Genomic DNA, 27,514 nt, shown 5'->3' on the forward strand with positions numbered 1-27,514 from the left:
GGGGCTCTGGGGGCGCCCCCACCCCCCCCCCTCCTCCTCCCCTCACTCTTATTCTCCGTTTGCATCCGCTCGTGGGTTTTTTGGATGTTGACCAGGTTGTGTTCGCTGCGGGACCGCTCCTCCTAAGGGGGGGGGGGGGGGGGAGAAAAACCGGCTAAAAACCGCGAAAACGGGACAAAAAAAAACCCCGCGGCCCCCCCGCGTTTACCTGCGTCTGTTTAATGAGCTGGTGCAGCTCCCCCAGCAGCTCCGCGATGCGGGAATCGGCGGAAACCAGCGCCATGGCGGAGGGAAAAGCGGCGACAGGGAAATGGCGGCGGCGCCCAAAATGGCGGCGGCTCCCTCAGGGGCTTGCCCGGCGCTTTGCCCGGTTCTTCTGCGCCCGCGCTGGCTTCACTTCCGGTCTTGCGCATGCGCGGAGGCGCTGCCCGGTTGCCCTGTCGGTGTGCACATGCGCAGGCCTCTCCGTGCCGGCTTCACTTCCAGTTCTGCGCATGCGCGGCCCTCCCTGCCCGCCTTTCACTCATTCCTAATTCCCGCCCCTTCTTCTTTTCTATTGGCCACGCTCCCTCACGCCTCCTTCCCATTGGTTACGCCCTCCCCGCCCTTCTTTCTCATTGGTCAACGCCTCACGGGGTCTTCCCGCCCCTTTCTCCGGCCAAGGGAGACGCCGGGCGCTGATGGAGCAGGTCGGAGGGTGCTGGGGGGGGGGCGGTGTGGGGCTGGGGGGGATCTATGGGGCAGGAGGGGGGAGATGTGGGGCGGGGGGTGTCACGTGTGGGGCGGGGTCACGTGAGGGTGCGGGGTCACATGACCTTTTCTCCCCCCGCACCAGCAGCGATGGCGGAGGAGGAGCCGCTGCTGCCGGGTGAGAGCCCCGGCCCCACATCGTGCCCCACATCTGCCCCATAACCGCCCTCGGACCCACATCGTGCCCCACACCCAGCCCCATAACCCCTCTCTGCCCCACATCCTGCCCCACAACCAGCTCTCGGACCCCCCTGTGCCCCCCAACTTGTCCTCAGCCCCACACCCGACCCCCAGCCCCACACCCAGCCCCACATCCTGCCCCATAACCAGTTCTCGTGCCCCCCAACCCCCCCAGCCCCACACCCAGCCCCATAACCTGCCCCATAACCCGCCCCCAGCCCCACAACCAGCTCTCAGCCCCCCCCTGTGCCCCCCAACTCATCCTCAGCCCCACAACTGACCCCCAGCCCCATAACCAGCCCCACAACTGGTCCTCGGCCCCCCCCCCTGTGCCCCCCAACTTGTCCCCAGCCCCATAACTGGCCCCCAGCCCCACATCCAGCCCCACAACCAGCTCTCGGACCCCTCTGTGCCCCCCAACTTGTTCTCAGCCCCACAACCTACCCGTGTCCCCACGACCTGCCCCACAACCCGGCCTCTGCCCCATAACCAGCCCCATAACCGATCATTGGGCCCCCCCCGTGCCCCCCAACTTGTCCCCAGCCCCATAACTGACCCCCAGCCCCACCCCCAGCCCCATAACCAGCCCCATAACTGCTCAGCTCCCCCCTGTGCCCCCCAACTTCTCCCCAGCCCCACATCCTGCCCCATAACCAGCCCCCAGCCCCATAACCAGCCCCACAACTGCTCCTCAGCCCCCCCTGTGCCCCCCAACTCGTCCCCAGCCCCACAACTGACCCCCAGCCCCACACCCAGCCCCATAACCAGCTCTCAGGCCCCCCCTGTGCCCCCCAACTCATCCCCAGCCCCACAACTGGTTCTCAGACCCCCATGTGCCCCCCAAGCTCTGCTCAGCCCCATAACCTGCCCCATAACCAGCCCCCAGCCCCCCCCCTGTGCCCCCCAACTCGTCCCCAGCCCCACAACTGACCCCCAGCCCCACATCCAGCCCCACAACCAGCTCTCAGGCCCCCCCTGTGCCCCCCAACCCCCCCCAGCCCCACACCTGCCCCATAACCAGCCCCCAGCCCCCCCCCCGTGCCCCCCAACTCATCCCCAGCCCCACAACTGCCCCCCAGCCCCACCCCCAGCCCCATAACTAACCCCCCCCCCTCCTCCCCTCCCCCCAGCCCCGCCCCCCCCGGAGCCGCCCAACGCCCCCTGGAGGAACGGCGCCGCCTTCTGGTGAGGCCCCTCCCCCCATCCCCTCGCCCCACCCCCTCCCCCACCTCCCGCCCCACTGATCGCCCCTCCCCCACCCCCCCGCAAAGGATTCTGGGACTCTGCAACAACCTCCCCTACGTGCTGATGCTCAGCGCCGCCCGCGACCTCCTCGACCCCCGCCCGGGGGCGCCGGTGGGTCCCGCCCCTCCCCCACCCCCACGGCTGCCCCTCCCCCACCCTCCACGGCCACCCCTCCCCCCATTTTTTGCCCCTCCCCCTTTTTGTTGGCCCCTCCCCCATCTTTTAGCCCCTCCCCCCACGTTCTTACCCCACCCCCAGTGCCCCTCCCCCCACTTATTTGCCCCTCCCCCCCAAGGCCGCCCCTCCCCCCTATTATTTTGCCCCTCCCCCCCTTTTTGCCCCTCCCCCACCCCCTACAGCTGCCCCTCCCCCACCATTTTCTGCCCCTCCCCCCCCCACGGCCGCCCCTCCCCCCTTTTTTTTGGCCCCTCCCCCCACCATTTCTACCCCTCCCCCATCTTTTAGCCCCTCCCCCCACATTCTTCCCCCACCCCCATTGCCCCTCCCCCCATTTTTTAGCCCCTCCCCCACCCCTACGGCCGCCCCTCCCCCACCGTTTCTCCCCCTCCCCCGTTTTCTTTGCCCCTCCCCCAATTTTTTTGGCCCCTCCCCCCATTTCTTCGCCCCTCCCCCCGCCCCTCCCCCCCCCATTCTCTCACCCCTCCCCTCCCCCCCCCCAGGTGCCCCCCGGCAACGGCTCCGCCCACAACTGTAACCCCGTGTCCACTGGGGTAAGGGGGGGAGGGGCGGGGGGGGAGGGGATGTGGGGGGAGGGGTGGGTGGGGGGAGGGGCTGGGGGAGGGGCTTAAGGGGTGGGGGAGGGCCCAACCCCCCACTTATGGGTCCAACCCCCAACTTATGGGTCCAGCCCCCCACTTATGGGTCCAACCCCCAACTTATGGGTCCAACCCCCCACTTATGGGTCCAACCCCCCAACTTATGGGTCCAACCCCCCCACTTATGGGTCCAACCCCCCAACTTATGGGTCCAACCCCCCACTTATGGGTCCAACCCCCCCACTTATGGGTCCAACCCCCACTTATGGGTCCCCCCCAAACCCCCCAGAACCCCCCAACTTATGGGTCCAACCCCATTTCTATGGGTCCTTCTCAATCTATGGGTCCAACCCCCAAACTCCCGGGTGCCCCCCACTTATGGGGCTGCCCCCCAACTTGTGGGTCGCCCCCAGGCCGTGCTCCTGGCCGACATCCTCCCCACGCTCCTCATCAAGGTGACGGCTCCGTTTTTCCTCCACCTCCTGCCCTACAAGTAGGTGTGGGGCGGAGATGTGTGGGGCAGGGGGAGGGGGGAGGTGTGGGGCAGGATTTGGGGGGCCCAGCCCCCCAGTTTTGGCCCCTTTCTCGCCCCACAGCGTCCGCGTGGTCGTCTCCGCCCTCTGCATGTGGGGCAGCTTCTCCTTGGTGGCCTCGGCCAAAGGGGTGGCCGCCAGCTTGGGGGGTGCGTGTGGGGCAGGATGTGGGGCTGGGGGGGGGTCTGTGGGGCTGGGGGGGATGTGTGGGGCTGGGGGGGGAATGTGTGGGGCAGGATGTGGGGCTGGGGGGGTCTGTGGGGCTGGGGGGGGAATGTGTGGGGCAGGATGTGGGGCTGGGGGGGAATGTGTGGGGCAGGATGTGGGGCTCGGGGGGATGTGTGGGGCAGGATGTGGGGCTGGGGGGGTCTGTGGGGCAGGATGTGGGGCTGGGGGGGATGTGTGGGGCAGGATGTGGGGCTGGGGGGGATGTGTGGGGCTGGGGGGGTCTGTGGGGCTGGGGGGGGAATGTGTGGGGCAGGATGTGGGGCTGGGGGGGATGTGTGGGGCTGGGGGGGTCTGTGGGGCAGGATGTGGGGCTGGGGGGATGTGTGGGGCAGGATGTGGGGCTGGGGGGGATGTGTGGGGCAGGATGTGGGGCTGGGGGGGGTCTGTGGGGCTGGGGGGGGCTGGGGGGGGATGTGTGGGGCTGGGGGGAGGAATGTGTGGGGCAGGATGTGGGGCTGGAGGGGGTCTGTGGGGTGGGACTGAGGATCTGTGGGGCTGGGGGGGATGTGTGGGGCAGGATGTGGGGCTGGGGAGGATCTGTGGGGCAGGATGTGGGGCTCGGGGGGGATGTGTGGGGCAGGATGTGGGGCTGAGGGGGATGTGTGGGGCTGGGGAGCGTGTGGGGCAGGATGTGGGGCTGAGGATCTATGGGGCTGGGGGATGTGTGGGGTGGGGGGGTGATGTGGGGCTGTGGGGGGATGTGTGGGGCAGGATGTGGGGCTGGGGGGGATCTGTGGGGCTGGGGGGGGATGTGTGGGGCTGGGGGGGGATATGTGGGTCAGGGGGGGATGTGTGGGTCAGGGGGGGATGTGTGGGTCAGGCCGTGGGTCGGGGCTGACGTGTGGGGCTGCCCCCAGGGGTGCTCCTGGCCAGCGCCGCCTCGGGGCTGGGGGAGGTGACGCTGCTGCCCCTCGCCGGGAGCTACCCCGGGTATGTGGGGCTGGGGGGGGGGGCGCTATGGGGCGGGGGGGGGGGCTGGGGGGGGGACGTGGGGCCGTGGGGCAGCGCTATGGGGCAGCTGTGGGTCGCTATGGGGCAGGGAGTGGGGTTGGGGTGATGATGTGGGGCTGTGGGGCAGCGCTATGGGGCAGGGTGGGGGGTAGGGGAAGGGGTTAGGGGGCTGCTATGGGGCTGGGGGGGATGTGGGGCAGCGCTATGGGGCAGCCGTGGGGCGCTGTGGGGCAGGGGGTGGGGCTGGGGGGTGATGTGGGGCTGTGGGGCAGCGCTATGGGGCAGGGGGTGGGGTAAGGGGAGGGGTTGGGGGGCTGCTATGGGGCTGGGGGGGGATGTGGGGCCGTGGGGCAGTGCTGTGGGGCAGCTGTGGGTCGCTATGGGGCAGGGTGTGGGGCTGGGAGGGGACGTGTGGGGCTGGGAGGGGGATGTGGGGCAGCGCTATGGGGCAGGGTGGGGGGTAGGGAGAGGGGTTGGGGGGCTGCTATGGGGCTGGGGGGGGATGTGGGGCAGCGCTGTGGGGCAGCCGTGGGTCGCTGTGGGGCAGGGGGTGGGTCTCTATGGGGCAGGGGGAGGGGTTGGGGGTCAGGGTGTGGGTCGCTATGGGGCAGCATGTGGGGCTGGGAGGGGGATGGGGGGTGGGTTGGGGGTTGCTATGGGGCAATATGTGGGGCTGGGGAGCTGCTATGGGGCTGTGGGTCGGGCTGTGGGGCGCTGTGGGGCAGGGGGTGGGGCACAGTGGGGCGCAGTGGGGCAGGGGGTGGCTCTATGGGTCAGGCCATGGGGCGCTGTGGGGCGGATGTGTGGGGCTGGGGGTCAGGCCGTGGGGCGCTGTGGGGCAGGGGGTGGGTCTATGGGTCAGGCCGTGGGGCGCTGTGGGGCAGGGGGTGGGTCTATGGGGCAGGGGGTGGGGCTGGGGGTTGCTGTGGGTCACTGTGGGGCAGGGGGTGGGGCGCTGTGGGTTGCAGTGGGGCAGGGGGTGGGTCTGGGGCAGATGTGTGGGGCTGGGGGTCGCTGTGGGTCAGGCCATGGGGCACAGTGGGGCAGGGGGTGGGTTCCTGTGGGTCGCTGTGGGGCAGATGTGTGGGGCTGGGGGTTGCTGTGGGGCACAGTGGGGCAGGGGGTGGGGCTGGGGGTCGCTGTGGGGCTCTATGGGGCAGGCTGTGGGTCGCTGTGGGGCAGGGGGTGGGTCTGGGGCAGATGTGTGGGGCTGTGGGGCGCTGTGGGGCAGATGTGTGGGGCTGGGGGTTGCTGTGGGTCAGGCTGTGGGGCGCAGTGGGGCAGGGGGTGGGGCTGGGGGGGAAGTGTGGGGCTGGGGGTCGCTGTGGGGCTCTATGGGGCAGGGGGTGGGTTGCTGTGGGGCAGATGTGTGGGGCTGGGGGTCGCTGTGGGTCAGGCTGTGGGGCGGATGTGTGGGGCTGGGGGTTGCTGTGGGGCACAGTGGGGCAGGGGGTGGGGCCGTGGGTCGCTGTGGGGCTCTATGGGTCAGGCCGTGGGGCGCAGTGGGGCAGCCCCACCTCTCCCCTCCCCCCAGGGTGGGCGTCTCGTGTTGGGCCTCGGGCACGGGCGGGGCGGGGCTGGGCGGGGCCCTGGGCTGGGCGGGGCTGATGGGGGCGGGGCTGCCCCTCCCCCACGCGCTGCTGCCCGGCCTGGGGCTGCCCCTGGTGACCCTCGGCAGGTAAGGGGGGAGGGGCGGGGGATGGGGGAGGGGCTGTGGGGCGGGGGAGGGGCGAGGGGGCAGGGTTATGGGGCAGAGAGTAGATCTATGGGGCAGAGGTGGGGGGGTGGGGCTGGAGCTGGGGGGCAGGGGGTGGGTTTATGGGGCAGAGGTGGGGTTGTGGGGTTGGATCTATGGGGCAGGGATGGATCTGTGGGGCAGGGAGTGGGGCTGTGGGGCAGACACTGGATCTATGGGGCAGAGGGGGTCACTATGGGGCAGGGCTAGGGCTGTGGGGTTGGATCTATGGGGCACGGGTGGATCTGTGGGGCAGGGAGGGTCACTATGGGGCAGAGGGAGTTGCTATGGGGCAGGGGGTGGGGCTGTGGGGTGTGGGGCAGGGCTATGGGGCAGAGGATCTATGGGGCAGAGGATCTATGGGGCAGAGCGGTCACTATGGGGCAGGGGTGGGGTTGTGGGGCTGGATCTGTGGGGCAGGGGTGGATCTGTGGGGCAGGGAGTGGGGCCGTGGGGCAGAGGCTGGATCTGTGGGGCAGAGAGGGTTGCTATGGGGCAGAGGGGGTTGCTATGGGGCAGGGGTGGGGCTGTGGGGCAGAGGGGTCACTATGGGGCAGGGGTGGGGTTGTGGGGCTGGATCTGTGGGGCAGGGGTGGATCTATGGGGCAGGGGTGAATCTGTGGGGCAGAGGGGGTTGCTATGGGGCAGAGGTGGGGCTGTGGTGTAGGGTTATGGGGCAGGGGGTGGATCTATGGGGCAGAGGGAGTCACTGTGGGGCAGGTGACGGATGTGTGGGGCAGAGGGGTCGCTATGGGGCAGAGCTGGGGCTGTGGGGCAGGGTTATGGGGCAGAAGGTGGATCTATGGGGCAGAGGGAGTCACTATGGGGCAGGGGGTGGGCCTGGGTTGAGTCTATGGGGCAGGGGTAGATCTGTGGGGCTGGGGGTGGATCTATGGGGCAGGGAGTGGGGCTGTGGGGCCAAGGGTGGATCTATGGGGCAGAGAGTGAATGTGTGGGGCAGGGGGGTCACTATGGGGCAGAGGGGGGGGCTGTGGGGTGTGTGGGGCAGGGCTATGGGGCAGAGGGTGGATCTATGGGGTGGGGAGTGGGGCTGTGGGGCTGGATCTATGGGGCAGGGGGAGCACTGTGGGGCAGAGGGTGGATCTGTGGGGCCAGGGGGTGGAGCTATGGGGCAGAAGGGGTCGCTATGGGGCAGGGAGTGGGGCTGTGGGGCTGGAGCTATGGGGCAGGGGGAGCACTGTGGGGCAGAGCATAGATGTGTGGGGCAGGGGGTGCAGCTATGGGGCAGGGGGTGGATCTATGGGGCAGAGGGAGTTGCTATGGGGCAGGACTGGATCTATGGGGCAGAGGGGCGTGGGCTTGAATCTGTGGGGTGGGGGCGGGGCCATGGGGCAGGGGGCGGGGCTGAAGGGGGCGGGGCTGTGGGGCAGAGCGGGGTGGGGGAGGGGCTATGGGGCAGCCCCCCCAGGGGCCTCCCCCCGCCCCTCCCCCCCCCCCTTTCTCCATTGGCTCTTCCCTCCCTCCCCTCCCCCACAGCTACTTCTTCCTGCTCCTCCCCCCTCCCCCCCCGCCCCTCCCCCACCCCCCGGACTCACCCCTCCCCCACCCCCCGGACTCGCCCCTCCCCCCCTCTCCGGACTCGCCCCTCCCCTCCCCCCCCCAGCGTTTGACCCGGGCCCAGAAGTGGGCGGCGGCCAAGGTGAGGGGGGTGGGGGAGGGGCGGGGTCAAGGTGGGGTCATGACCCCGCCCCTCCCCCCCCCCCGTGACCCCGCCCCTCCCCCCCCCCCCCCAGGTCGCCCTCCCCCAGGCGCTGCCCTTGGCCCTCGTGTACTTCGCTGAGTATTTCATCAACCAGGGGCTGGTGGGTGGGGGAGGGGCGCTATGGGGCAGAGGGGGGGGGATGGGGGGGTCACTATGGGGCAGAGGAGGGGGATGGGGGGGTCGCTATGGGGCAGGGGGGGTGGTTGTGGGGCTGGGGGGGCGCTATGGGGCAGAGGAGGGGGTGGGGGGGGAGTTGGGCTGGGGGGCGCTATGGGGCGGGGGGGTGGGGGTCGCTATGGGGCAGAGAGGGGGGTGGGGGGGGAGTTGTGGGGCTGGGGGGGTGCTGTGGGGCAGAGGGAGGGGTGAGGGGGTCGCTATGGGGCAGGGGGGGTGGTTGTGGGGCTGGGGGGGGTGCTATGGGGCAGAGAAGGGGGGTGGGGGGGAGTTGTGGGGCTGGGGGGGCGCTATGGGGCAGAGGAGGGGGGTGGGGGGTGGTTGTGGGGCTGGGGGGGCGCTATGGGGCAGAGGAGGGGGGTGGGGGGTCGCTATGGGGCAGGGGGGGTGCTATGGGGCAGAGGAGGGGGGTGGGGGGTGGTTGTGGGGCTGGGGGGGCGCTATGGGGCAGAGGAGGGGGGTGGGGGGTCGCTATGGGGCAGGGGGGGTGCTATGGGGCAGAGGAGGGGGGTGGGGGGTGGTTGTGGGGCTGGGGGGGCGCTATGGGGCAGAGGAGGGGGGTGGGGGGTCGCTATGGGGCAGGGGGGGTGGTTGTGGGGCTGGGGGGGCGCTATGGGGCAGAGGAGGGGGGTGGGGGGTGGTTGTGGGGCTGGGGGGGCGCTATGGGGCAGAGGAGGGGGGTGGGGGGTCGCTATGGGGCAGGGGGGGTGCTATGGGGCAGAGGAGGGGGGTGGGGGGTGGTTGTGGGGCTGGGGGGGCGCTATGGGGCAGAGGAGGGGGGTGGGGGGTCGCTATGGGGCAGGGGGGGTGGTTGTGGGGCTGGGGGGGCGCTATGGGGCAGAAGTGGGGAGTTGGGGGGTGCTGTGGGTCCGAGTTGGGGCGTGGGGGGTCTCTATGGGGCTGGGGGGGTGCTATGGGGCAGGGTTGGGGGGTGCTGTGGGGCAGAGGTGGGGGGCTGGGGGGTCGCTATGGGGCACGGTTGGGGGGTGGGGGCGTGGTTGTGGGGCAGAACTGGGGGGTCGCTATGGGGCAGACCCCCAGCTCTCCACTTATGGGTCCTGCCCCACACTTATGGGTCGCTGCCCCACAGCTGGAACTCATCTACTTCCCCTCCTCCACCCTGAGCCCCGCCCAGCAGTACCGCAGGTCTGCCCCTCCCCCACCCCCCACCCCTCCCCCCACTCCCCCCCCCTCCCCCCACGCGCTGTGGGGCTGCCCCACACATCCCCCGTCTCTGCCCCACAGCGCTCAGCTCCTCTACCAGGCCGGCGTCTTCGCCTCCCGCTCTGCCCCACGGCGCCTCCGCGTGCGCCGCATCGGGGTCCTGGCGCTGCTGCAGGTACCGGCCCTGCCCCACAGAATCTATGGGGCAGCCCCACAGATCTTCTGCTCCCTCCGAATCTATGGGGCAGCCCCATAGCGAACCCTTTCCCTCTAAAAACTGGGTCTGTGCCCCATAGATTTTGGTCCCCGCACTGCCAAAATCTATGGGGCAGCCCCATAGCGGGTCCCTCCCCCACTGAAATCCCAATTTGTGCCCCACAGAATCTATGGGGCAGCCCCATAGTGGGGAAAACTGGGTGTGTGCCCCATAGATTTCCCCCCCAACTCTATGGGGCAGCCCTATAGCAGGCGCTTCTCCCACTGAACACCTGATGTCTGCCCCATAGAATCTATGGGGCAGCCCCATAGATCTTTCCCCCCACCCCAAATCTATGGGGCAGCCCCATAGTGTGCCCCTCCCCCACTGAAAACCAGTTTTCTGCCCCATAGATTCCTCTCCCTGCCCCAAATCTATGGGGCAGCCCCATAGCACACCCCTCCCCCCCCCAATTTGTGCCCCATAGATCTTTTCCTGCGCACCCCAAATCTATGGGGCAGCCCCATAGCGTGCCCCCCAATGTGGTGTCTGCCCCACAGATTCCTCTCCCAATCCTGAATCTATGGGGTGGCCCCATAGCACGCCCCTCCCCCACCCCAAATCTATGGGGCAGCCCCATAGCGGGCCCCTCCCCCACTGAAAACCAGTTTTCTGCCCCATAGATCTCTCTCCCCCCACCCCCCAAATCTATGGGGCTGCCCCATAGATTCACTTTCAAATCCATGGGGCTGCCCCATAGATCCCCACCCCAAATCCATGGGGCAGCCCCATAGCAGCTTCTTCTCCCATTGAAAATGTGATGTCTGCCCCATAGAATCTATGGGGCAGCCCCATAGATGTTTCTGCCCATCCTAAGTCCATGGGGCAGCCCCATAGATTCCTCCCCCCACTTCCCAAATCTATAGGGCAGCCCCATAGATCCCCCAAATCCATGGGGCAGCCCCATAGATCTCTGCCCCCCACCCCCACAATCTATGGGGCAGCCCCATAGCAGGTTCTTTACCCACTGAAAATGCGATGTCTGCCCCATAGAATCTATGGGGCAGCCCCATAGATGTTTCTGCCCATCCCGAATCCATGGGGCAGCCCCACAGATCGCTCCCCCCACCTCCCAAATCTATAGGGCAGCCCCATAGATCCCGCAAATCCATGGGGCAGCCCCATAGATTCCTCCCCTCGAATCCATGGGGCGGCCCCATAGCGCCCCTCCCCCGCTGAGGCCGCCCTTCCCCCAGCTGCTCCTGGCCGCGCTCCTATTGGCCGCCGTCGTTGTCAATTTCCTGCCGGGGGCGGGGCTGCTGCTGGCGCTGGTGGCGGGGGAGGGGCTGGTGGGCGGAGCCGCCTACGTGGGAGCGATGGAGAACGTGGAGCTGCAGGTGGGGGAGGGGCGGGATGTGTGGGGCGGGATGTGTGGGGCAGGGGGGTGGGGCAGGGTGGGGGGAGGGGAGGGTGGGGCACGAATGTGGGGGGTAGGGGGATGGGGGAGGGGATCTGTGGGGCAGGGACGTGTGGGGCAGGGAGGGGTGGGGGGCAGGGTGGGGGGAGGGCGGTGTGGGGCACGAATGTGGGGGGCAGGGGAATGGGGGAGGGGATGTGTGGGGCAGGATGTGGGGCAGGAATGGGTGGGGAGGGGTGGGGGGAGGGGCGTGTGTGGGTCGGGATCTGTGGGGCAGGATGTGTGGGGCACGATGTGGGTCAGGGGAATCTGTGGGGCAGGATCTGTGGGGCAGGATGTGGGGCAGGGATCTGTGGGTTGGGGCTCTGTGGGTCGGATCTATGGGGCAGGATGTGGGGCAGGGATCTGTGGGGCAGGATCTGTGGGTCAGGCTGTGGGTCGGGGCTGTGTGGGTCGGATCTATGGGGCAGGATGGGGGTCGGGGATCCATGGGTGGGGATGTGGGGCAGGGGCTGTGGGTTGGGGCTCTGTGGGTTGGATCTATGGGTCAGGCTGTGGGTCAGGGATCTGTGGGTCAGATCTATGGGGCAGACTGTGGGTCAGGGATCTGTGGGTCAGGCCGTGGGTCAGGGCTCTGTGGGTCAGATCTATGGGGCAGGGATGTGGGGCAGGGGGCTGTGGGTTGGGATCTATGGGGCAGGATGGGGGTCAGGGATGTGTGGGTCAGATCTATGGGGCAGGATGTGGGTCAGGGCTCTGTGGGTCAAATCTATGGGTCAGGATGTGGGGCAGGGATCTGTGGGTCAGGATCTGTGGGCCAGGCTGTGGGTCGGGGCTGTGTGGGTCGGATCTATGGGGCAGGATGGGGGTCAGGGATCTGTGGGTCGGGATCTATGGGGCAGGATGTGGGTCAGGGATCTGTGGGTCGGGATCTGTGGGTCAGGCTGTGGGTTGGGGATCTGTGGGTCAGATCTATGGGGCAGGATGTGGGTCAGGGCTCTGTGGGTCAGATCTGTGGGTCAGGCTGTGGGTCAGGGATCTGTGGGTCGGATTTATGGGTCAGGGATGTGTGGGTCAGACCTATGGGTCAGGATGTGGGGCACGGGGCTGTGGGTTGGGATCTATGGGGCAGGATGGGGGTCGGGGATCTGTGGGTCAGGCTGTGGGTTGGGGCTCTGTGGGTCAAATCTATGGGTCAGGATGTGGGGCAGGGATCTGTGGGTCAGGATCTGTGGGTCAGGCTGTGGGTCGGGGCTGTGTGGGTCGGATCTATGGGGCAGGATGGGGGTCAGGGATCTGTGGGTCGGGATCTATGGGTCAGGATGTGGGGCAGGGATCTGTGGGTTGGGATCTATGGGGCAGGATGTGGGTCAGGGATCTGTGGGTCAGATCTATGGGTCAGGATGGGCAGGGGGCTGTGGCTTGGGATCTATGGGGCAGGATGGGGGTCAGGGCTCTGTGGGTCAGGGTGTGGGTTGGGGATCTGTGGGTCAGATCTATGGGGCAGGGATGTGGGTCAGGGATCTATGGGTCAGGCTGTGGGTCAGGGCTCTGTGGGTCAGATCTATGGGTCAGGGATGTGTGGGTCAGATCTATGGGGCAGGATGTGGGTCAGGGATCTGTGGGTCAGGCTGTGGGTCAGATCTATGGGGCAGGGATGTGGGTCGGGGATCCGTGGGTCGGGATGTGGGGCAGGGGCTGTGGCTTGGGGCTCTGTGGGTCGGCTCTATGGGGCAGGGCTCTATGGGGCAGGATCTATGGGGCAGCCCCCCACGTCCCTGTGCCGCAGGCGGGGCCCCGGCTCCGCCCCCTGGCGCTGACGGTGGCCGCGGGGGCCGACACGGGGGGCGTGGCCTTGGCCGGGGGCGCGGCCCTGGGGGTCCACAGGATCTTCTGTGGGGCGGCCTGACCCACGGCGGGGGAGGGCAGGTACGGACCCACGGCGCCGCCCCATAGCGGGGGAGGGGCGGGACTTAGGGGTCTGCCCCATAGAGTGGGGGGGAGGGGCTGGGGGTCAGAGTTGTGCCCCATAGCGGGGGAGGGGTGGGACTTAGGGGTCTGCCCCATAGAGTGGGGGGAGGGGCTGAACTTAGGGGTCTGCCCCATAAAGTGGGGGGGAGGGGCTGCGGGTCAGAGTTCTGCCCCATAGCGGGGGAGGGGTGGGACTTAGGGGTCTGCCCCATAGCGCAGGAAGGGTAAATGGGCGCTGTGGGTCTGCCCCATAGCGGGGGAGGGGCTGCACTTAGGGGTCTGCCCCATAGACTGGGGGGAGGGGCTGGGACTTGGAGTTCTGCCCCATAGCGGGGGAGGGGTAAATGGGGCCTATGGGTCTGCCCCATAGCGGGGGGGGAGGGGCTGGACTTAGGGGTCTGCCCCATAGCGGGGGAGGGGTAACTGGGCCCCATAGCGAGAGGGGGGGGGGGGGGAGGGGCTGAACTTGTGGGTCCGCCCCACAGCGGCCCCTCCCCCTCTCCCCTCCCCCAGCTCCGCCCCACGGCGCCGCCTCGAGCCCCACAGCGGGGGGGGGGGAGGGGCCGCGCCCCCCAACTCCGCCCCAAATAAACTCGAGTTTCTTGGGGGGTTTTTTTACCCGTTTTGGCCTTTTTTTTCCGCTTCCGGGTCGGCGTTTCCCGTCGGGCCTTGCGCGCGCGGGGGGGGGAAGAGGCGGGGTCACGCGGTGACGTCACTTCCGGGCGCGACCAAAGCGGCGTCTGTGCGCGATCGGCCGGGAGCTGCCGCGTGCGAGTGAGGGGGGGGGAGGGGATGTGTGGGGCAGGGGGGGGCGCTATGGGGCTGGGGGGGATCTATGGGGCTGGGGAGGATCTATGGGGCGGAGGGAGGGTGTGGGGGGAGGGGCGAGCGGTGGTGGGGGGTGGGGGAGGGGTCGAGCGGGGAATCTGTGGGGCTGAGGGGGGATCTATGGGGCTGGGGGGTCGCTATGGGGCTGGGGGGAGGATCTATGGGGCTGGAGAGGATCTATGGGGCTGGGGGGATCTGTGGGGCTGGGGGGATCTGTGGGGCTGGGGGAGGGTGTGGGGGGAGGGGCGAGCGGTGGTGGGGGGTGGGGGAGGGGTCGAGCGGGGAATCTGTGGGGCTGGGGGGGGATCTGTGGGGCTGGGGGGTGTCGCTGTGCGGGTGAGGGAGAATCTATGGGGCTGAGAGCGATCTATGGGGCTGGGGGAGTCACTACAGGGCTGGGGGGGATCTGTGGGGCAGGCAGAGCTGTGGGGCTGGGCCCGGGAGGTGTGGGGCGGGTGGATCTATGGGGCGGGGGAGTCTGTGGGGAGAAGGAGTTAAGGGGGGGGCGGGTGGATCTGTGGGGCCGAGGGATGTGTGGGGTGGATCTATGGGGCTGGGGAACTTGTGGGGCTGAGGGGTCTATGGGGTAGAAAAATCTATGGGGCCCAAAAATCTATGGGGTGAGGGCAAATCTATGGGGCTGGGGATGTGTGGGGCTGAGATCTATGGGGCAGATCTATGCGACAGAAGAATCTATGGGGCTGGGGATATATGTGGGGCTGGGAAGGAGCTTTCTATGGGGCTCAAAAATCTATGGGGCCCAAAAATCTATGGGGTGAGGGCGAATCTGTGGGGCTGGGGAATGTGTGGGGCTGAAATCTATGGGGCAGATTTATAGGAGAGAAATCTATGGGGCTGGGGGAGGTGTGTGTGGCTGGTAGAGGGAATATGTGGGGCTGGGAAGGAGCTTTCTATGGGGCACAAAAATCTATGGGGTGAGGGTGAATCTATGGGGCTGGGGATGTGTGGGGCTGAGATCTATGGGGCAGATGTATGCGACAGAAGAATCTATGGGGCTGGGGATATATGTGGGGCTGGGAAGGAGCTTTCTATGGGGCTCAAAAATCTATGGGGCCCAAAAATCTATGGGGTGAGGACAAATCTATGGGGCTGGGGAATGTGTGGGGCTGAGAGATTTATGGGGCAGATTCATAGGACAGAACAATCTATGGGGCTGGGGATATATGTGGGGCTGGGAAGGAGCTTTCTATGGGGCTCAAAAATCTATGGGGCCCAAAAATCTATGGGGTGAGGGCGAATCTATGGGGCTGGGGAATGTGTGGGGCAGCACCTGGCACCAAAGATGGGGGGGGGGGGGGGGCACAAAACCTCGCCGTGGGGCAACACCTTTCTCCAGAGCCCCAAAATCTCTGGGGCACCCCCTGGCTATGGGGCACCCCCTGGCTATGGGGCAGCCCCCCAACTCCCCCCACCCCCCTCCCCAGCCCCCCAACCGCCGCCATGTCGCGTTTCTTCACCACCGGCTCTGACAGCGAATCCGAATCGTCCGTTTCGGGCGACGAATTAGTGGCCAAACCCGTGGGGGGCAACTACAGCAAGTGAGTTATGGGGCAGCGCTATGGGGCAGCGCTATGGGGCAGCCCTAGAGATTTTTTTTTTTTTAACGCCGAATTTGGGTGTTTTAGACCCATTTTGCTGAGCGAGGACGAGGAGGACACCAAACGCGTCGTGCGGAGCGCGAAGGATAAACGGTACCGTCCCCCCCCCCACCCCGCCGCGCGCTATGGGGCTGGCGCTGTGGGGCTGAGCCGGTTCTGCCCCATAGATTCGAGGAATTGACGAATTTGATCAAAACGATCCGAAACGCGATGAAAATCCGGGACGTGACCAAGTGCCTGGAGGAGTTCGAGCTGCTGGGCCGGGCCTACGCCAAGGCCAAGTGCGTGGTGGACAAGGAGGGGGTGCCCCGGTTCTACGTGAGGATCCTGGCGGACCTGGAGGATTATCTGAACGAGGTGTGGGGCGGGAGCTATGGGGCAGGGATGTGTGGGGCGGGGATGTGTGGGGCGGGGATGTGTGGGGCAGGGGGGAAATTGGGGGGTTTGGGGGGAAATTGGGGGTGATTTGGGGTGTTTGGGGGGTAGGAAGGAGGTTTGGGGTGGTTTTGGGTAATTAGGGAATGGGGTTAGTTGGGGGGCAGGATCTATGGGGCAGAAAATGTGTGGGGCAGGGAAAGAAATTGGGGGGTTTTGGGGGGAAATTGGGGGTGATTTGGGGGGTTTGTGGGGTAGGAAGGAGATTTGGGGTGGTTTTGTATTTTTTGGGTAATTAGAGAATTATTGAAATGAGGGAATGGGGTTAGTTGGGGGGCAGGATCTATGGGGCAGGGATGTGTGGGGCAGGGGAAGAATTGGGGGGTTTTGGGGGGTTTTAGGGGGAAATTGGGGGTGATTTGGGGTGTTTGTGGGGGAGGGAGAAGATTTGGGGTGGTTTTGGGTCATTTTACGTCAAATTTTGTCCGATTTGGGAAATCTGTGGGGCAGGAGTAAAACTTGGGGGTTTTGCTTCATTTTTGTGTCTGAATTTTGGCCGATTTGGGGAGTTTGGGGTGGTTTGGGTGGTTTTGGGGTGATTTTTGGGGGGTGATTTTTGGGCTGGTTTTGGGTGAGTTTTTGGTGATTTTTTTTGGGTGATTTTTTGGGTGATTCTTGGCTGAGATTTTGGGTGGATTTTGGGGTGATTTGGGTGATTCTTTGGGTGAGTCTTGGGTGATTTTTTGGGGTGATTTTTGGGTGGTTTTGGGTGATTTTTTGGGTGATTCTGGGGTGAGGTTTTGGGTGGATTTTGGGGTGATTTGGGTGATTTTTTGGATGATTCTTTGGTGATGTTTTTGGGCGGGTTTTGGCTGATTTTTGGGTGAGTTTTTGGGGTGATTTTGGGGTGATTTTTTTGGGTGATTTTTTTGGTGATTCATGGGTGGTTTTGGGGTGGTTTTTGGCTGATTTTTGGCTGATATTTTTGGTGATTTTTTGGGTGGTTTTTGGGTGGTTTTGGTGATATTTTGGGTGTTTTCGGAGTGTTTCAGGGGGTTTAGGTGGTTTTGGGGCGATTTCGGGTGATTTTGGGCAGTTTTGGGGGTTTGGGTGATTTTGGATGATTTTTGGGTGGTTTTTGGGTGGTTTTTGGGTGGTTTTGGTGATATTTTGGGCGGTTTTGGGGGTTTGGGTGATTTTGGATGATTTTTGGCTGGTTTTTGGGTGATTTTTGGGTGATTTTTTTGGGTGATTTTTTTGGGTGGTTTTGGTGATATTTTGGGCGTTTTTTGGGCGGTTTTGGGGGTTTGGGTGATTTTTGGTGATTTTTGGCTGATCTTTTTGGTGATTTTTTGGTGATTTTTTGGGTGAGTTTTGGGTGAGTTTTTGGTGATTTTTTTGGGTGATTTTGGGGTTATTTTTTGGGTTATTTTTTGGTGATTTGTGGCTGATATTTTGGGGTGATTTTTGGGTGATTCTGGGGTGATTTTTTTGGTGATTTTTTGGTGATTTTTGGGTGAGTTTTTTGGTGATTTTTTTGGTGATTTTTGGGTGAGTTTTGGGTGAGTTTTGGGTGATTTTTGGGTGAGTTTTGGGTGAGTTTTGGGTGAGTTTTGGGTGAGTTTTGGGTGAGTTTTTGGTGATTTTTTTGGTGATTTTTTGGTGATTTTTTTGGGTGATTTTTGGGTTATTTTTTGGGTTATTTTTTGGTGATTTGTGGCTGATATTTTGGGGTGATTTTGGGTTGATTTTGGGCGGTTTTGGGTCGTTGCGGCAGCTGTGGGAGGACAAGGAGGGGAAGAAGAAGATGAACAAGAACAACGCGAAGGCGCTGAGCTCCCTGCGCCAGAAACTGCGGAAACACAACCGGGACTTCGAGAGGGAGATCAGCGGGTACCGGCAGGTGGGGGAGGGGCCACGGGGGGAGGGGCAGGGGCTGGAGGGAGGGGGAGGGGCAAAGGGGGGAGGGGGAGGGGTGAAGGGGAGGGGCTGGGGGGGGAGATCAGCGGGTACCGGCAGGTGGGGGAGGGGCCACGGGGGGAGGGGCAGGGGCTGGAGGGAGGGGGAGGGGCTGGGGAGAGGAGCAAAGGGGGAGGGGGAGGGGCAAAGGGGGGGGGAGGGGCTGGAGGGAGGGGGAGGAGCAAAGGGGGGAGGGGCTGGGGAGAGGGGGAGGGGCTGGGGAGAGGGAGGGGCTGGGAGGGAGGGGCAAAGGGGGAGGGGCTGGGGAGAGGGGGAGGGGCAAAGGTGGGAGGGGAGGGGCTGGAGGGAGGAGCAAAGGGGGAGGGGGAGGGGCAAAGGAGGAGGAGGGGCTGGGGGAGGGGCAAAGGGGGGAGGGGCTGGGGGAGAGATCAGGTACCGGCAGGTGGGGGAGGGGCAAAGGGGGGAGATCAGGTACTGGCAGGTGGGGGAGGGGCAAGGGTGGGGAGGGGGGAGGGGCTGGAAGGAGGGGGAGGGGCCAAGGGGGGAGGGGGAGGGGCTGGGGGGGAGATCAGTGGGTACTGGTGGGTGGGGGAGGGGCAACTGGGAGTTGGGGGGGAGGGGCTGGGGGAGGGGGATCAGCAGGTACCGGGGGTGGGGGAGGGGCCGTGGGTGGGGGAGGGGCCGCGGGTGAGTGTTTTGCCCCCCCCCGGTGTCGGGGCAGAACCCGGAACTGTCGGACGAGGACGAGGAGAAGAAGAGTCGGGAGTCGGGGGGTGAGAAATGGGGGGAAAACGGGCAAAAACGGGGAAACGGGGGGGAAAAGGGGGAAAAAGGGGAAAAATGGGGAGAAATGGGGGGAGGGGTGGGGGGAGGGGGGAGGGGGAGGGGGGGGAAAGGGGAGAAAAATGGGGGGGAAAATGGGGGGAGAAACGGGGAAAATGGTGAAAAATGGGGGAGAAATGGGGGAAACGGGGGGAAAATGGGGAAAATGGGAAAAAAATGGGGGAGAAATGGGGGAAATGGGAAAAACGGGAAAAAATGGGGTGAAAAATGGGGAAAACGGGAAAAACGGGTAAAAATGGGGTGAAAAATGGGGAAAATGGGGAAAAAATGGGGTGAGAAATGGGGAAAATGGAAAAAATGGGGAAAAAAATGGGAAAAATGGGGAAAACAGGAAAAATGGGTGAAAAATGAGAAATGGGGTGAGAAACGGGGAAAATGGGAAAAAATGGGGTGAAAAATGGGGAAAACATGAAAAATGGGGAAAATGGGGAAAAAACGGGGTGAGAAATGGGGAAAATGGGAAAAATGGAAAAAAATGGGGTGAAAAATGGGGAAAACAGGAAAAATGGGGAAGAAAAGGGTGAAAAATGGGGAAAACGGGGAAAGCGAGAAAAAAATTGGGTGAGAAATGGGGAAAACAGGGAAAAACAGGAAAAAAAAATGGGCTGAGAAATGGGGGAAATAGGAAAAATGGGAAAAAATTGGGTTGGAAATGGGGAAAACAGGAAAAAAATGGGGTGAGGAATGGGGAAAATGGGAAAAATGGGAAAAAAATGGGGTGAAAAATGGGGAAAACGGGAAAAACGGGTAAAAATGGGGTGAAAAACGGGGAAAACGAGAAAAATGGAAAAAAAATGGGGTGAGAAATGGGAAAAATGGGGAAAAAATGGGGTGAAAAACGGGGAAAATGGGAAAAATGGGAAAAAAATGGGGTGAGAAACGGGGAAAATGGGAAAAATGGGGAAAAAATGGGGTGAAAAACGGGGAAAATGGGAAAAATGGGGAAAAAAATGGGGAAAATGGGAAAAATGGGGAAAAAATGGGGAAAAAAATGGGGAAAATGGGAAAAATGGGTGAAAAATGGGGAAAATGGAAAAAATGGGGAAAAAATGGGGAAAAAATGGGGAAAATGGGAAAAATGGGGAAAAAAATGGGGAAAACGGGAAAAATGGGTGAAAAATGGGGAAAAAAATGGGGAAAATGGAAAAAATGGGGAAAAAAATGGGGGAAAACGGGAAAAAATGGGGTGAAAAATGGGGAAAAAAATGGGGAAAATGGAAAAAATGGGGAAAAAAATGGGGAAAATGGAAAAAATGGGGAAAAAATGGGGAAAAAAATGGGGGGAAAAACGGGAAAAATGGGTGAAAAATGGGGTGAAAAATGGGGGAAAACGGGAAAAAACGGGGAAAAAATGGGGTGAGAAGCGGGCAAAACGGGGCAAAGCCGTGTGGGCAGTGTGTGGGTGACCCCTCCCCCTCCGTCCCCTCCCCCTCCGCAGGCTCCTCCTCCTCCTCCCCCTCCCCCTCCTCGGACGAGGACGACGCCGCGTTCCTGAAGAGGAAGGAGCCGGGGGCGACGCCCGTGGGCGGGGCCTGAAGAAGCTGGAGGTGGGGGGCGGAGGGGCACTTGGGGGGCTCGGGGGGGGGTGTGGGGCTGCCCCCTAAGTGCCCCTCCCCCCCCCAGGAGGAGGAGGAGGAGGAGGAGTCGGACTCGGAGGAAGATTGGGGGGAGTCGGAGTCGGGGTCGGACTCGGAGTCGGACGAGACGAGGGGAAATACACGTCGTTGGCCTCCAAGTTTCTCAAAAAGTGGGTTTTTCGCCCCAAAAACGGGGGTGCGGGGAGGGGGAGGGGAGCGGCCTCTAAGAGGTGGGGGTGTCCCCTCCCCCCCCCCCCCCCGCTGCAGGGATGAGGATAAGAAAAGCGGCGAGAAAAAACGGGAGGAAAAGGCGAAAAAGAAACACGACAGGAAGAGCCGGAGGGAGGAGGAGGAGGAGGAGGGGGAGGAAGGCGGCGAGTGGGAGAGGGTCAGGGGAGGGGCCCCCATGGTCAAGGTGGGTCTGGGGGGGACGGGGGGGGGGAGGGGGTGAGGGAGAGGGAGAGGGGAGGGGGTGGGAGGGGGGAGAGAGGGGAGGGGGGAGAGGGGAGAGGGGAGGGGCTGGGGGAGGGAGGGGGAGAGAGGAGGAGGTGGGGAGGGGGGGGGGGGAGGGGGGAGGGGGGGGGGGGAGGGGGGGGGCCCCCATGGTCAAGGTGGGTCTGGGGGGGACGGGGGGGGGGAGGGGAGGGGGGTGGGGGAGTGAGGGAGGGAGGGGGAGAGGGGAGGGGGAGTGGGGAGGGGCAAGAGGGGAGGGGGGAGGGGGAGTGGGGAGGGGGGTGGGGGAGTGGGGGGGGAGGGAGGGAGGGGGAGAGGGGAGGGGGAGGGGGAGGGAGGGGCTGGGGGAGTGGGGAGGGGGGAGAGGGGAGGGGAGGGGGAGTGGGGGGGGAGGGGAGATGGGAGGGGCTGAGGGGAGGGGGAGAGGGGAGGGGGTGGGGAGAGGGGCAAGAGGGGAGGGGAGGGGGGAGAGGGAGAGGGGGAGAGGGTTGGGGGGGGAGGGGGAGAGGGTTGGGGAGAGGGGAGGGGGTGGGGGAGTGAGGGAGGGAGGGGGAGAGGGGAGGGGGAGGGGCAAGAGGGGAGAGGGGAGGGGGGGAGGGGGAGAGGGTTGGGGAGGGGGAGAGGGGAGGGGGTGGGGGAGTGGGGAGGGGCCCCCATGGTCAAGGTGGGGATGGGGGGGGGGTGATGGGGGGGGAGGGGAGAGGGAGGGGGACAGGGGAGAGTTGGGAGGTTTGGGGTGAATTTGGGGGATTTGGGGAGATTTGGGCTCAATTTGGGGAATTTGGGTGAATTTTGGAGATTTTGGAGGATTTCGGGTGAATTTGGGGGATTTTGGCTGAATTTGGGTGAATTGGGGAGGTTTTGGAGTATTTTGGGTGAATCTGGTGGATTTTGGAAGATTTGGGGTGCATTTGGGCGAATTTGGGGCATTTGGGGTGAATTTGGGCTGACTTTGGCAGATTTCAGGTGAATTTCGGGGATTTTCAGTGAGTTTGGGAGATTTTTGGTGATTTTGGGAGATTTTCGGTGAATTTGGGGGGTTTTTGGTGGATTTCAGAGATTTGGGGGATTTTGGGTGAATTTCAGCGATTTTGGAGGATTTGGGGTGAATTTGGGGGATTTGGGTGAATTTGGGGGATTTGGGGAGATTTAGGCTGAATTTGGGGGATTGGGGCTGAATTTTGGAGATTTTGGGTGAATTTCTGAGATTTTGGGCAAATTTCAGAGATTTTGGAGGATTTGGGGTGAATTTGGGGGATTTTGGGTGAATTTGGGAGATATTGGGTGAATTTCAGGGATTTGGGAGATTTTGGGTGAATTTGGGAGATTTTCGGTGAATTTGGGAGATTTTGGAGGATTTTGGGTGAATTCGGGGGATTTTCAATGAATTTGGGAGATTTTGGGTGAATTTGGGAGATTTTCGGTGAATTTGGGGGATTTTGGGAGCTTTTGGGTGAATTTGGGGGATTTTGAAAGAATTTCTGTGAATTTGGGGATTTTGGGGGATTTTGGAGGATTTTCGGTGAATCTGGGGGATTTGGGGTGAATTTGGAGGATTTTTCGTGAATTTGGGGAGATTGTGGGTGAATTTGGGAGATTTGGGGTGAACTTGGGTGAATTGGGGAGATTTCAGGTGAATTTGGGAGGTTTTGGGTGAGTTTGAGAGATTTTGGATGAAGTTGGGAGGTTTTAGAAAGAATTGGAATTTTTGGGGTGAATTCAGAGATTTGGGTGAATTCAGAGATTTCGGGGAATTCAGGGATTTTGGGGTGAATTGGGGAGATTTTGAGTCAAGGAAGTTTTGGGTGAGTTTGGAAGGTTTTGGGGGAATTTGGGAAATTTTGGGTGAATTTGGGAGATTTGGAGTGAATTTCAGGATTTTGAGTCCATTAAGGAGGTTTTGGGGGAATTTGGGAGGTTTTAGAAAACTTTGAAGATTTTGGGATGAATTCAGGGATTTGGGGGGAATTTGGGAGATTTTGGGGGAGTTTGGGGAGAATTCAGGGGTTTTGGGGGAGTTTGGGGGATTTCGGGTGAATTTGGGAGGATTTGGGGGGAATTCAGAGATTTTTGGTGAATTTCGGAGGTTTTGGGTCAGTTTGGGAGGTTTTAGGGAGAATTTGGAAGATTTTGGGGGGAATTCAGAGATTTGGGAGATTTTGGGTGAATTTCAGGGTTTTGAGTCAATTTGGGAGGTTTTGGGTGAGCTGGGGAGATTTGGGGAGAATTCAGGGATTTTTGGTGAATTTGGGGATTTTGGGTGAGTTTTGGAGGTTTTGGAGAGAATTCGGGGGGTTTTGGTGAATTTTGGAGATTTGGGGTGCATTTAAGAGGTTTTGGGTGAGCGAGAGGTTTCGGGGAGAATTTGGGAGGTTTTGGGTGATTTCGGGGAGAATTCAGGGGTTTGGGGGAAAACGGGAGAAAATTTGGGATTTTGAGGGCAAATTCAGGGGATTTGGGGGTGGATTTGGGGTAAATTTGGGGGATTTTGGGGACGTTGGGTTGGGGGCGTTTGGGGCATTTTGAGGGGTTTTTAGAGTTTTGGGGCATTTTGGGGTGTTTTAAGGGGTTTTTGAGGGGATTTTGGGGCCATTTTGCTGGTTTTTGGGATCTTTGGGACTGGTTTTGGGCCGTTTTGGTGGGGTTTTGGTGCATTTTGAGGGTGTTTTGGAGTGGTTTTGGGTTATTTTGGTGGGTTTTTGGGGCGTTTTGGGGCCATTTTGATGATTTTTTAGGGGTATTTAGACGTGATTTTGGGTTGGTTTGGTGGGTTTTTGGTGCATTTTGAGGGTGTTTTGGGGTCTTTTGGGGCGTTTTGGTGGTTTTTGGGGTATTTAGGAGTGGTTTTGGGGCATTTTGGTGGGTTTTTGAGGCATTCATTTTGGTGGTTTTTGGGGCGTCTTTAGAAGTGGTTTTGGGTTATTTTGGGGTGGTTTTGATGCATTTTGAGGGGGTTTTGGGGTGGTTTTGGGGTATTTTGATGTGTTTTTGGGGCATTTTGGTGATTTTGGGGGGTGTTTAGATGGGTTTTTGGGTCATTTTGGTGGGTTTTTGGTGGGTTTTGGGATGTTTTTGGGGTTTTTATGGTGTAACTTGATGGAGGTTTGGAGTATTTTGGGGCCATTTTAGTGGTTTTGGGGGGTCTTTAGAAATGGTTTTGGGTCATTTTGGTGGGTTTTTGGTGGGTTTTGGGGCCGTTCTGGTGCGGTTTTGGTGCATTTTGGGGGGTTTTTGGGGCCTTTTTGGTGGGTTTTGGGGGCTTTTGGGGTGTTTTTGGGGTTTTTCTGGTGTAATTTAATGGAGTTTTGGAGTATTTGGGGGATATTTTGGTGATTTTGGGGGGTCTTTAGACGGGTTTTTGGGTCATTTTGGTGGGTTTTTGGTGGGTTTTGGGGCCGTTCTGGTGCGGTTTTGGTGCATTTTGGGGGATTTTTGGGGCCATTTTGGTGGGTTTTGGGATGTTTTTGGGGTTTTTCTGGTGTAACTTGATGGAGTTTTGGAGTATTTTGGGGATATTTTGGTGATTTTGGGGGGTCTTTAGACGGGTTTTTGGGTCTTTTTGGTGGGTTTTTGTTGGGTTTTGGGGCCGTTTTGGTGCGTTTTGGGGGATTTTTGGGGCCATTTTGGTGGGTTTTGGTGGGTTTTGGGATGTTTTTGGGGTTTTTATGGTGTAACTTGATGGAGGTTTGGAGTATTTTGGGGCCATTTTAGTGGTTTTGGGGGGTCTTTAGAAATGGTTTTGGGTCATTTTGGTGGGTTTTTGTTGGGTTTTGGGGCCGTTCTGGTGCGGTTTTGGTGCATTTTGGGGGTTTTTGGGGCCTTTTTGGTGGGTTTTGGGGGCTTTTGGGGTGTTTTTGGGGTTTTTCTGGTGTAATTTAATGGAGTTTTGGAGTATTTGGGGGATATTTTGGTGATTTTGGGGGGTCTTTAGACGGGTTTTTGGGTCATTTTGGTGGGTTTTTGGTGGGTTTTGGGGCCGTTCTGGTGCGGTTTTGGTGCATTTTGGGGGATTTTTGGGGCCTTTTTGGTGGGTTTTGGGATGTTTTTGGGGTTTTTCTGGTGTAACTTGATGGAGTTTTGGAGTATTTTGGGGATATTTTGGTGATTTTGGGGGGTCTTTAGACGGGTTTTTGGGTCATTTTGGTGGGTTTTTGGTCGGTTTTGGGGCTGTTCTGGTGCAGTTTGGTGCATTTTGGGGGATTTTTGGGGCCATTTTGGTGTGTTTTGGTGGGTTTTGGGGGTTTTGGGGGTTTTGGGGTGCTGTGGGGGCGGCGCCGTGGGGCCGGTGCCCCCAAGTGACCCCCGTGGGGCGCAGGAGAAGCCCAAGATGTTCGCGAAGGGGACGGAGATCACCCACAGCGTCGTGGTCAAGAAACTCAACGAGATCCTGCAGGCGCGGGGCAAGAAGGGGACGGACCGGTGCGGTTTTGGGGCGAATTCCGGAGGATTTGGGGCACCCGGGGGGCGCCGGAGGGGGGCGGGGGCTGAGCTCGGGGGTCGGGGGGGGAGGTTGGGGGGGTTTGGGGGTGAATTCAGGGATTTGGGGTGAATTGGGGGATTTGGAGGGATTTGGGGAGAATTTGAGGATTTTGGGTAAATTTGGGTGATTCAGAGGATTTTGGGGTGAATTTGGGGAATTTAAGGATTTGGGGTAAATTGGGGATTTGGAGGGATTTGGGGTGAATTTGGGGGATTTTGGGGTGGATTTGGGGAGAATTCAGGGATTTGGGGTAAATTGGGAATTTGGGGATGAATTTGGGGATTTGGGGGGGAATTTGGGGAGAATTCAGGGATTTTGGGGTGGATTTGGGGGATTTTGGGGTGAACTTGGGGATTTGGGGTAAATTGGGAATTTGGAGGATTTTGGGATGAATTTGGAGGATTTTGGGGTGGATTTGGGGATTTTGGGGTGAATTTGGGTGATTCAGAGGATTTTGAGGTGAATTTGGGGGATTTTGGGGTGAATTTGGGGATTTGGGGTAAATTGGGAATTTGGAGGGATTTGGGGTGAATTTGGGGGAGTTTGGGGTGAATTGGGAATTTGGAGGAATTTGGGAGAATTCAGAGGATTTTGGGGTGAACTTGGGGATTTTGGGGTGAATTCAGGTATTTGGGGCAAATTTGAGTGGATTTGTGGGATTCTGGGGGAATTTGGGGTGAATTTGGGGCATTTTGGGATTTTGGGGTAATGGGGGGTTTGGGGGTGAATTGGGGCGTTTTGGGGTGAATTCAGGGATTTTGGGTGAGTTTAGGGATTTGGTGTAAATTTGCGGGTGAATTTGGAGCATTTTGGGGTGAATTTCAGGAACTTTGGGGGTAAGTTTTGGGGTGTATTTGTGGGATTTTGGGGTAATTTGTGGGATTTTGGGGTAATTTGTGGGATTTTGGGGTAATTTGGGGGGTTTGGGGGTAATTGGGGGATTTAGGGGTGAATTCAGGGCGTTTTGGGGTGTGTTGGGGTCATTTTGGGGCATTTTGGGGCGTTTTGAGGGGTTCTTGGGGTATTTCAGGGGGGTTTTGGGGGCATTTTTGGGGCGTTTTGGGGTGTTTTTGGGGTGTTTTTGGGGTGTTTTGGTGTGGTTTTGGGGCGTTCCGGGGGGTTTGGGGGCTCGGTGTGGGGCTGCCCCATAGCGCTGCTGCCCCATAGCGCGGCGCAGATCGAGCTGCTGCAGCTGCTGGTGGGAATCGCCAACGAGAACGGGCTGGGGGTGGCGCTGGAGGTGAAGATCAAGTTCAACATCATCGCGTCCCTCTACGACTACAACCCCAACCTGGCCACCTACATGAAGGTGGGGCGGGATGTGGGGCAGGATGTGGGGCGGAGGTGTGGGGCGGAGATGTGGGGCAGGAGGAGACGTGGGGTGGGAGGTCGAGAGGTCGTGGGGGGGGTGGAAGGGGTGGAGAAGGGGGTTTGAGGGGGTTGTTGTGGCTGTGGAAGGTGTGGGGCAGAGCTATGGGGCAGCGATCTATGGGGCAGGATGTGGGGCGGGATGTGGGGCAGCGATCTGTGGGGCAGGAGGTTGAGGGGTCGTGGGGGGGGGTGGAAGGGGTGCAGAAGGGGGTTGGAGGGGGTTGTTGTGGCTGTGGAAGGTGTGGGGCAGGATGTGGGGCGGTGATCTATGGGGCACGATGTGGGGCAGAGGTGTGGGGCAGGAGGAGACGTGGGGTGGGAGGTCGAGGGGTCATGGGGGGGTTAGAAGTGGTGGAGAAGGGGGTTTGAGGGGGTTGTTGTGGCTGTGGAAGGTGTGGGGCAGAGCTATGGGGCAGCGATCTATGGGGCAGGATGTGGGGCAGAGTGTGGGGTGGAGTGTGGGGCTGGAGGAGACGGGCAGGAGCTTGAGGGGTCGTGGGGTGGTTGGAGAAGTGATGGGGGCGGTTGTGGGTGTGGAAGGTGTGGGGCAGAGCTGTGGGGCACTGATCTATGGGGCAGGGATGTGGGGCGGGATGTGGGGCAGGATGTGGGGCAGGAGGAGACGTGGGGTGGGAGGTTGAGGGGTCGTGGGAGGGGTGGAAGGGGTGGAGAAGGGGGTTTGGGGGGGTTGTTTGGGCTGTGGGGCGGGATGTGGGTCAGGCTGTGGGTCACTATGGGTCAGGCTGTGGGTCAGGCTGTGGGTCACTGGGGTCAGGCTGTGGGGCAGCGCTATGGGGCAGGTTGTGGGTCAGGGTATGGGGCGCTGTGGGTCAGGCTGCGGGTCGCTGTGGGTCAGGGCGTGGGTCGCTGTGGGTCAGGGTGTGGGGCAGCGCTATGGGGCAGGCTGTGGGTCACTATGGGTCAGGCTGTGGGGCGCTGTGGGTCAGAGCTGCCCCCGTGCAGCGTGAGCTGTGGCAGAAGTGTCCATGGGTCAGGCTGTGGGTC

General features: G+C 61.5%; 3 protein-coding genes across 8 annotated transcripts; all 3 read left to right on the forward strand.

The window, feature by feature from the left end:
• Positions 1 to 310: 310 nt before the first annotated feature.
• CLN3 (CLN3 lysosomal/endosomal transmembrane protein, battenin) lies at positions 311 to 13,661 on the forward strand. 4 transcript variants are annotated; one of them, XM_074858048.1, is made up of 16 exons: positions 311 to 689; positions 836 to 868; positions 2,061 to 2,115; positions 2,202 to 2,286; positions 2,856 to 2,906; positions 3,365 to 3,444; positions 3,548 to 3,633; positions 4,570 to 4,642; positions 6,198 to 6,341; positions 7,896 to 8,058; positions 8,153 to 8,221; positions 9,386 to 9,441; positions 9,541 to 9,634; positions 10,912 to 11,052; positions 12,825 to 13,001; positions 13,557 to 13,661. In XM_074858048.1, the coding sequence occupies exons 1-16, from the start codon at positions 311 to 313 to the stop codon at positions 13,632 to 13,634; spliced, it is 1,764 nt and encodes a 587-aa protein (XP_074714149.1). In that variant the 3' UTR covers positions 13,635 to 13,661. The 4 variants fall into 4 exon arrangements, with proteins under 4 accessions (XP_074714149.1, XP_074714151.1, XP_074714150.1 ...); XM_074858050.1 differs by having other exon boundaries at positions 12,862 to 13,001; XM_074858049.1 differs by having other exon boundaries at positions 839 to 868.
• A 25-nt stretch (positions 13,662 to 13,686) lies between these two features.
• LOC141939025 (eukaryotic translation initiation factor 3 subunit C-like) lies at positions 13,687 to 20,516 on the forward strand. Of its 3 annotated transcripts, none has more exons than XM_074858054.1 (9): positions 13,742 to 13,817; positions 15,317 to 15,430; positions 15,518 to 15,583; positions 15,658 to 15,847; positions 17,643 to 17,768; positions 18,507 to 18,558; positions 20,067 to 20,175; positions 20,252 to 20,375; positions 20,473 to 20,516. In XM_074858054.1, exons 2-7 carry the CDS (start codon positions 15,333 to 15,335, stop codon positions 20,162 to 20,164), a joined length of 630 nt encoding a protein of 209 aa, XP_074714155.1. In that variant the 5' UTR covers positions 13,742 to 13,817; positions 15,317 to 15,332; the 3' UTR covers positions 20,165 to 20,175; positions 20,252 to 20,375; positions 20,473 to 20,516. The 3 variants fall into 3 exon arrangements, with proteins under 3 accessions (XP_074714153.1, XP_074714155.1, XP_074714154.1); XM_074858053.1 differs by having other exon boundaries at positions 13,759 to 13,811; XM_074858052.1 differs by lacking the exon at positions 20,473 to 20,516 and having other exon boundaries at positions 13,687 to 13,817; positions 20,255 to 20,357.
• LOC141939023 (eukaryotic translation initiation factor 3 subunit C-like) lies at positions 20,495 to 27,499 on the forward strand (the record flags this gene model as incomplete). Its single annotated transcript, XM_074858047.1, has 4 exons — positions 20,495 to 20,620; positions 24,974 to 25,077; positions 26,306 to 26,447; positions 27,473 to 27,499. Coding segments are annotated over exons 1-4 (282 nt in total), but the record flags the coding sequence as incomplete, so codon positions are not given.
• Between the last annotated feature and the right edge of the window lie 15 nt (positions 27,500 to 27,514).

The sequence above is a fragment of the Strix uralensis genome, unplaced genomic scaffold (assembly GCF_047716275.1).
Source record: "Strix uralensis isolate ZFMK-TIS-50842 unplaced genomic scaffold, bStrUra1 scaffold_508, whole genome shotgun sequence".
In the NCBI taxonomy this organism is placed as follows: Eukaryota; Metazoa; Chordata; class Aves; order Strigiformes; family Strigidae; genus Strix; species Strix uralensis.

Coding starts and splice junctions, on each gene's coding strand:
- CLN3 (XM_074858048.1), top strand. CDS start 311: ATGGCGGCGGCGCCCAAAATGGCGGCGGCTCCCTCAGGGGCTTGCCCG. Junction 2,907..3,364: donor GTAACCCCGTGTCCACTGGG/GTAAGGGGGGGA, acceptor GGTCGCCCCCAG/GCCGTGCTCCTGGCCGACAT. Junction 3,445..3,547: donor CTCCACCTCCTGCCCTACAA/GTAGGTGTGGGG, acceptor CTCGCCCCACAG/CGTCCGCGTGGTCGTCTCCG.
- LOC141939025 (XM_074858052.1), top strand. CDS start 15,333: ATGTCGCGTTTCTTCACCACCGGCTCTGACAGCGAATCCGAATCGTCC. Junction 15,431..15,517: donor GTGGGGGGCAACTACAGCAA/GTGAGTTATGGG, acceptor TGGGTGTTTTAG/ACCCATTTTGCTGAGCGAGG. Junction 15,848..17,642: donor TGGAGGATTATCTGAACGAG/GTGTGGGGCGGG, acceptor TCGTTGCGGCAG/CTGTGGGAGGACAAGGAGGG.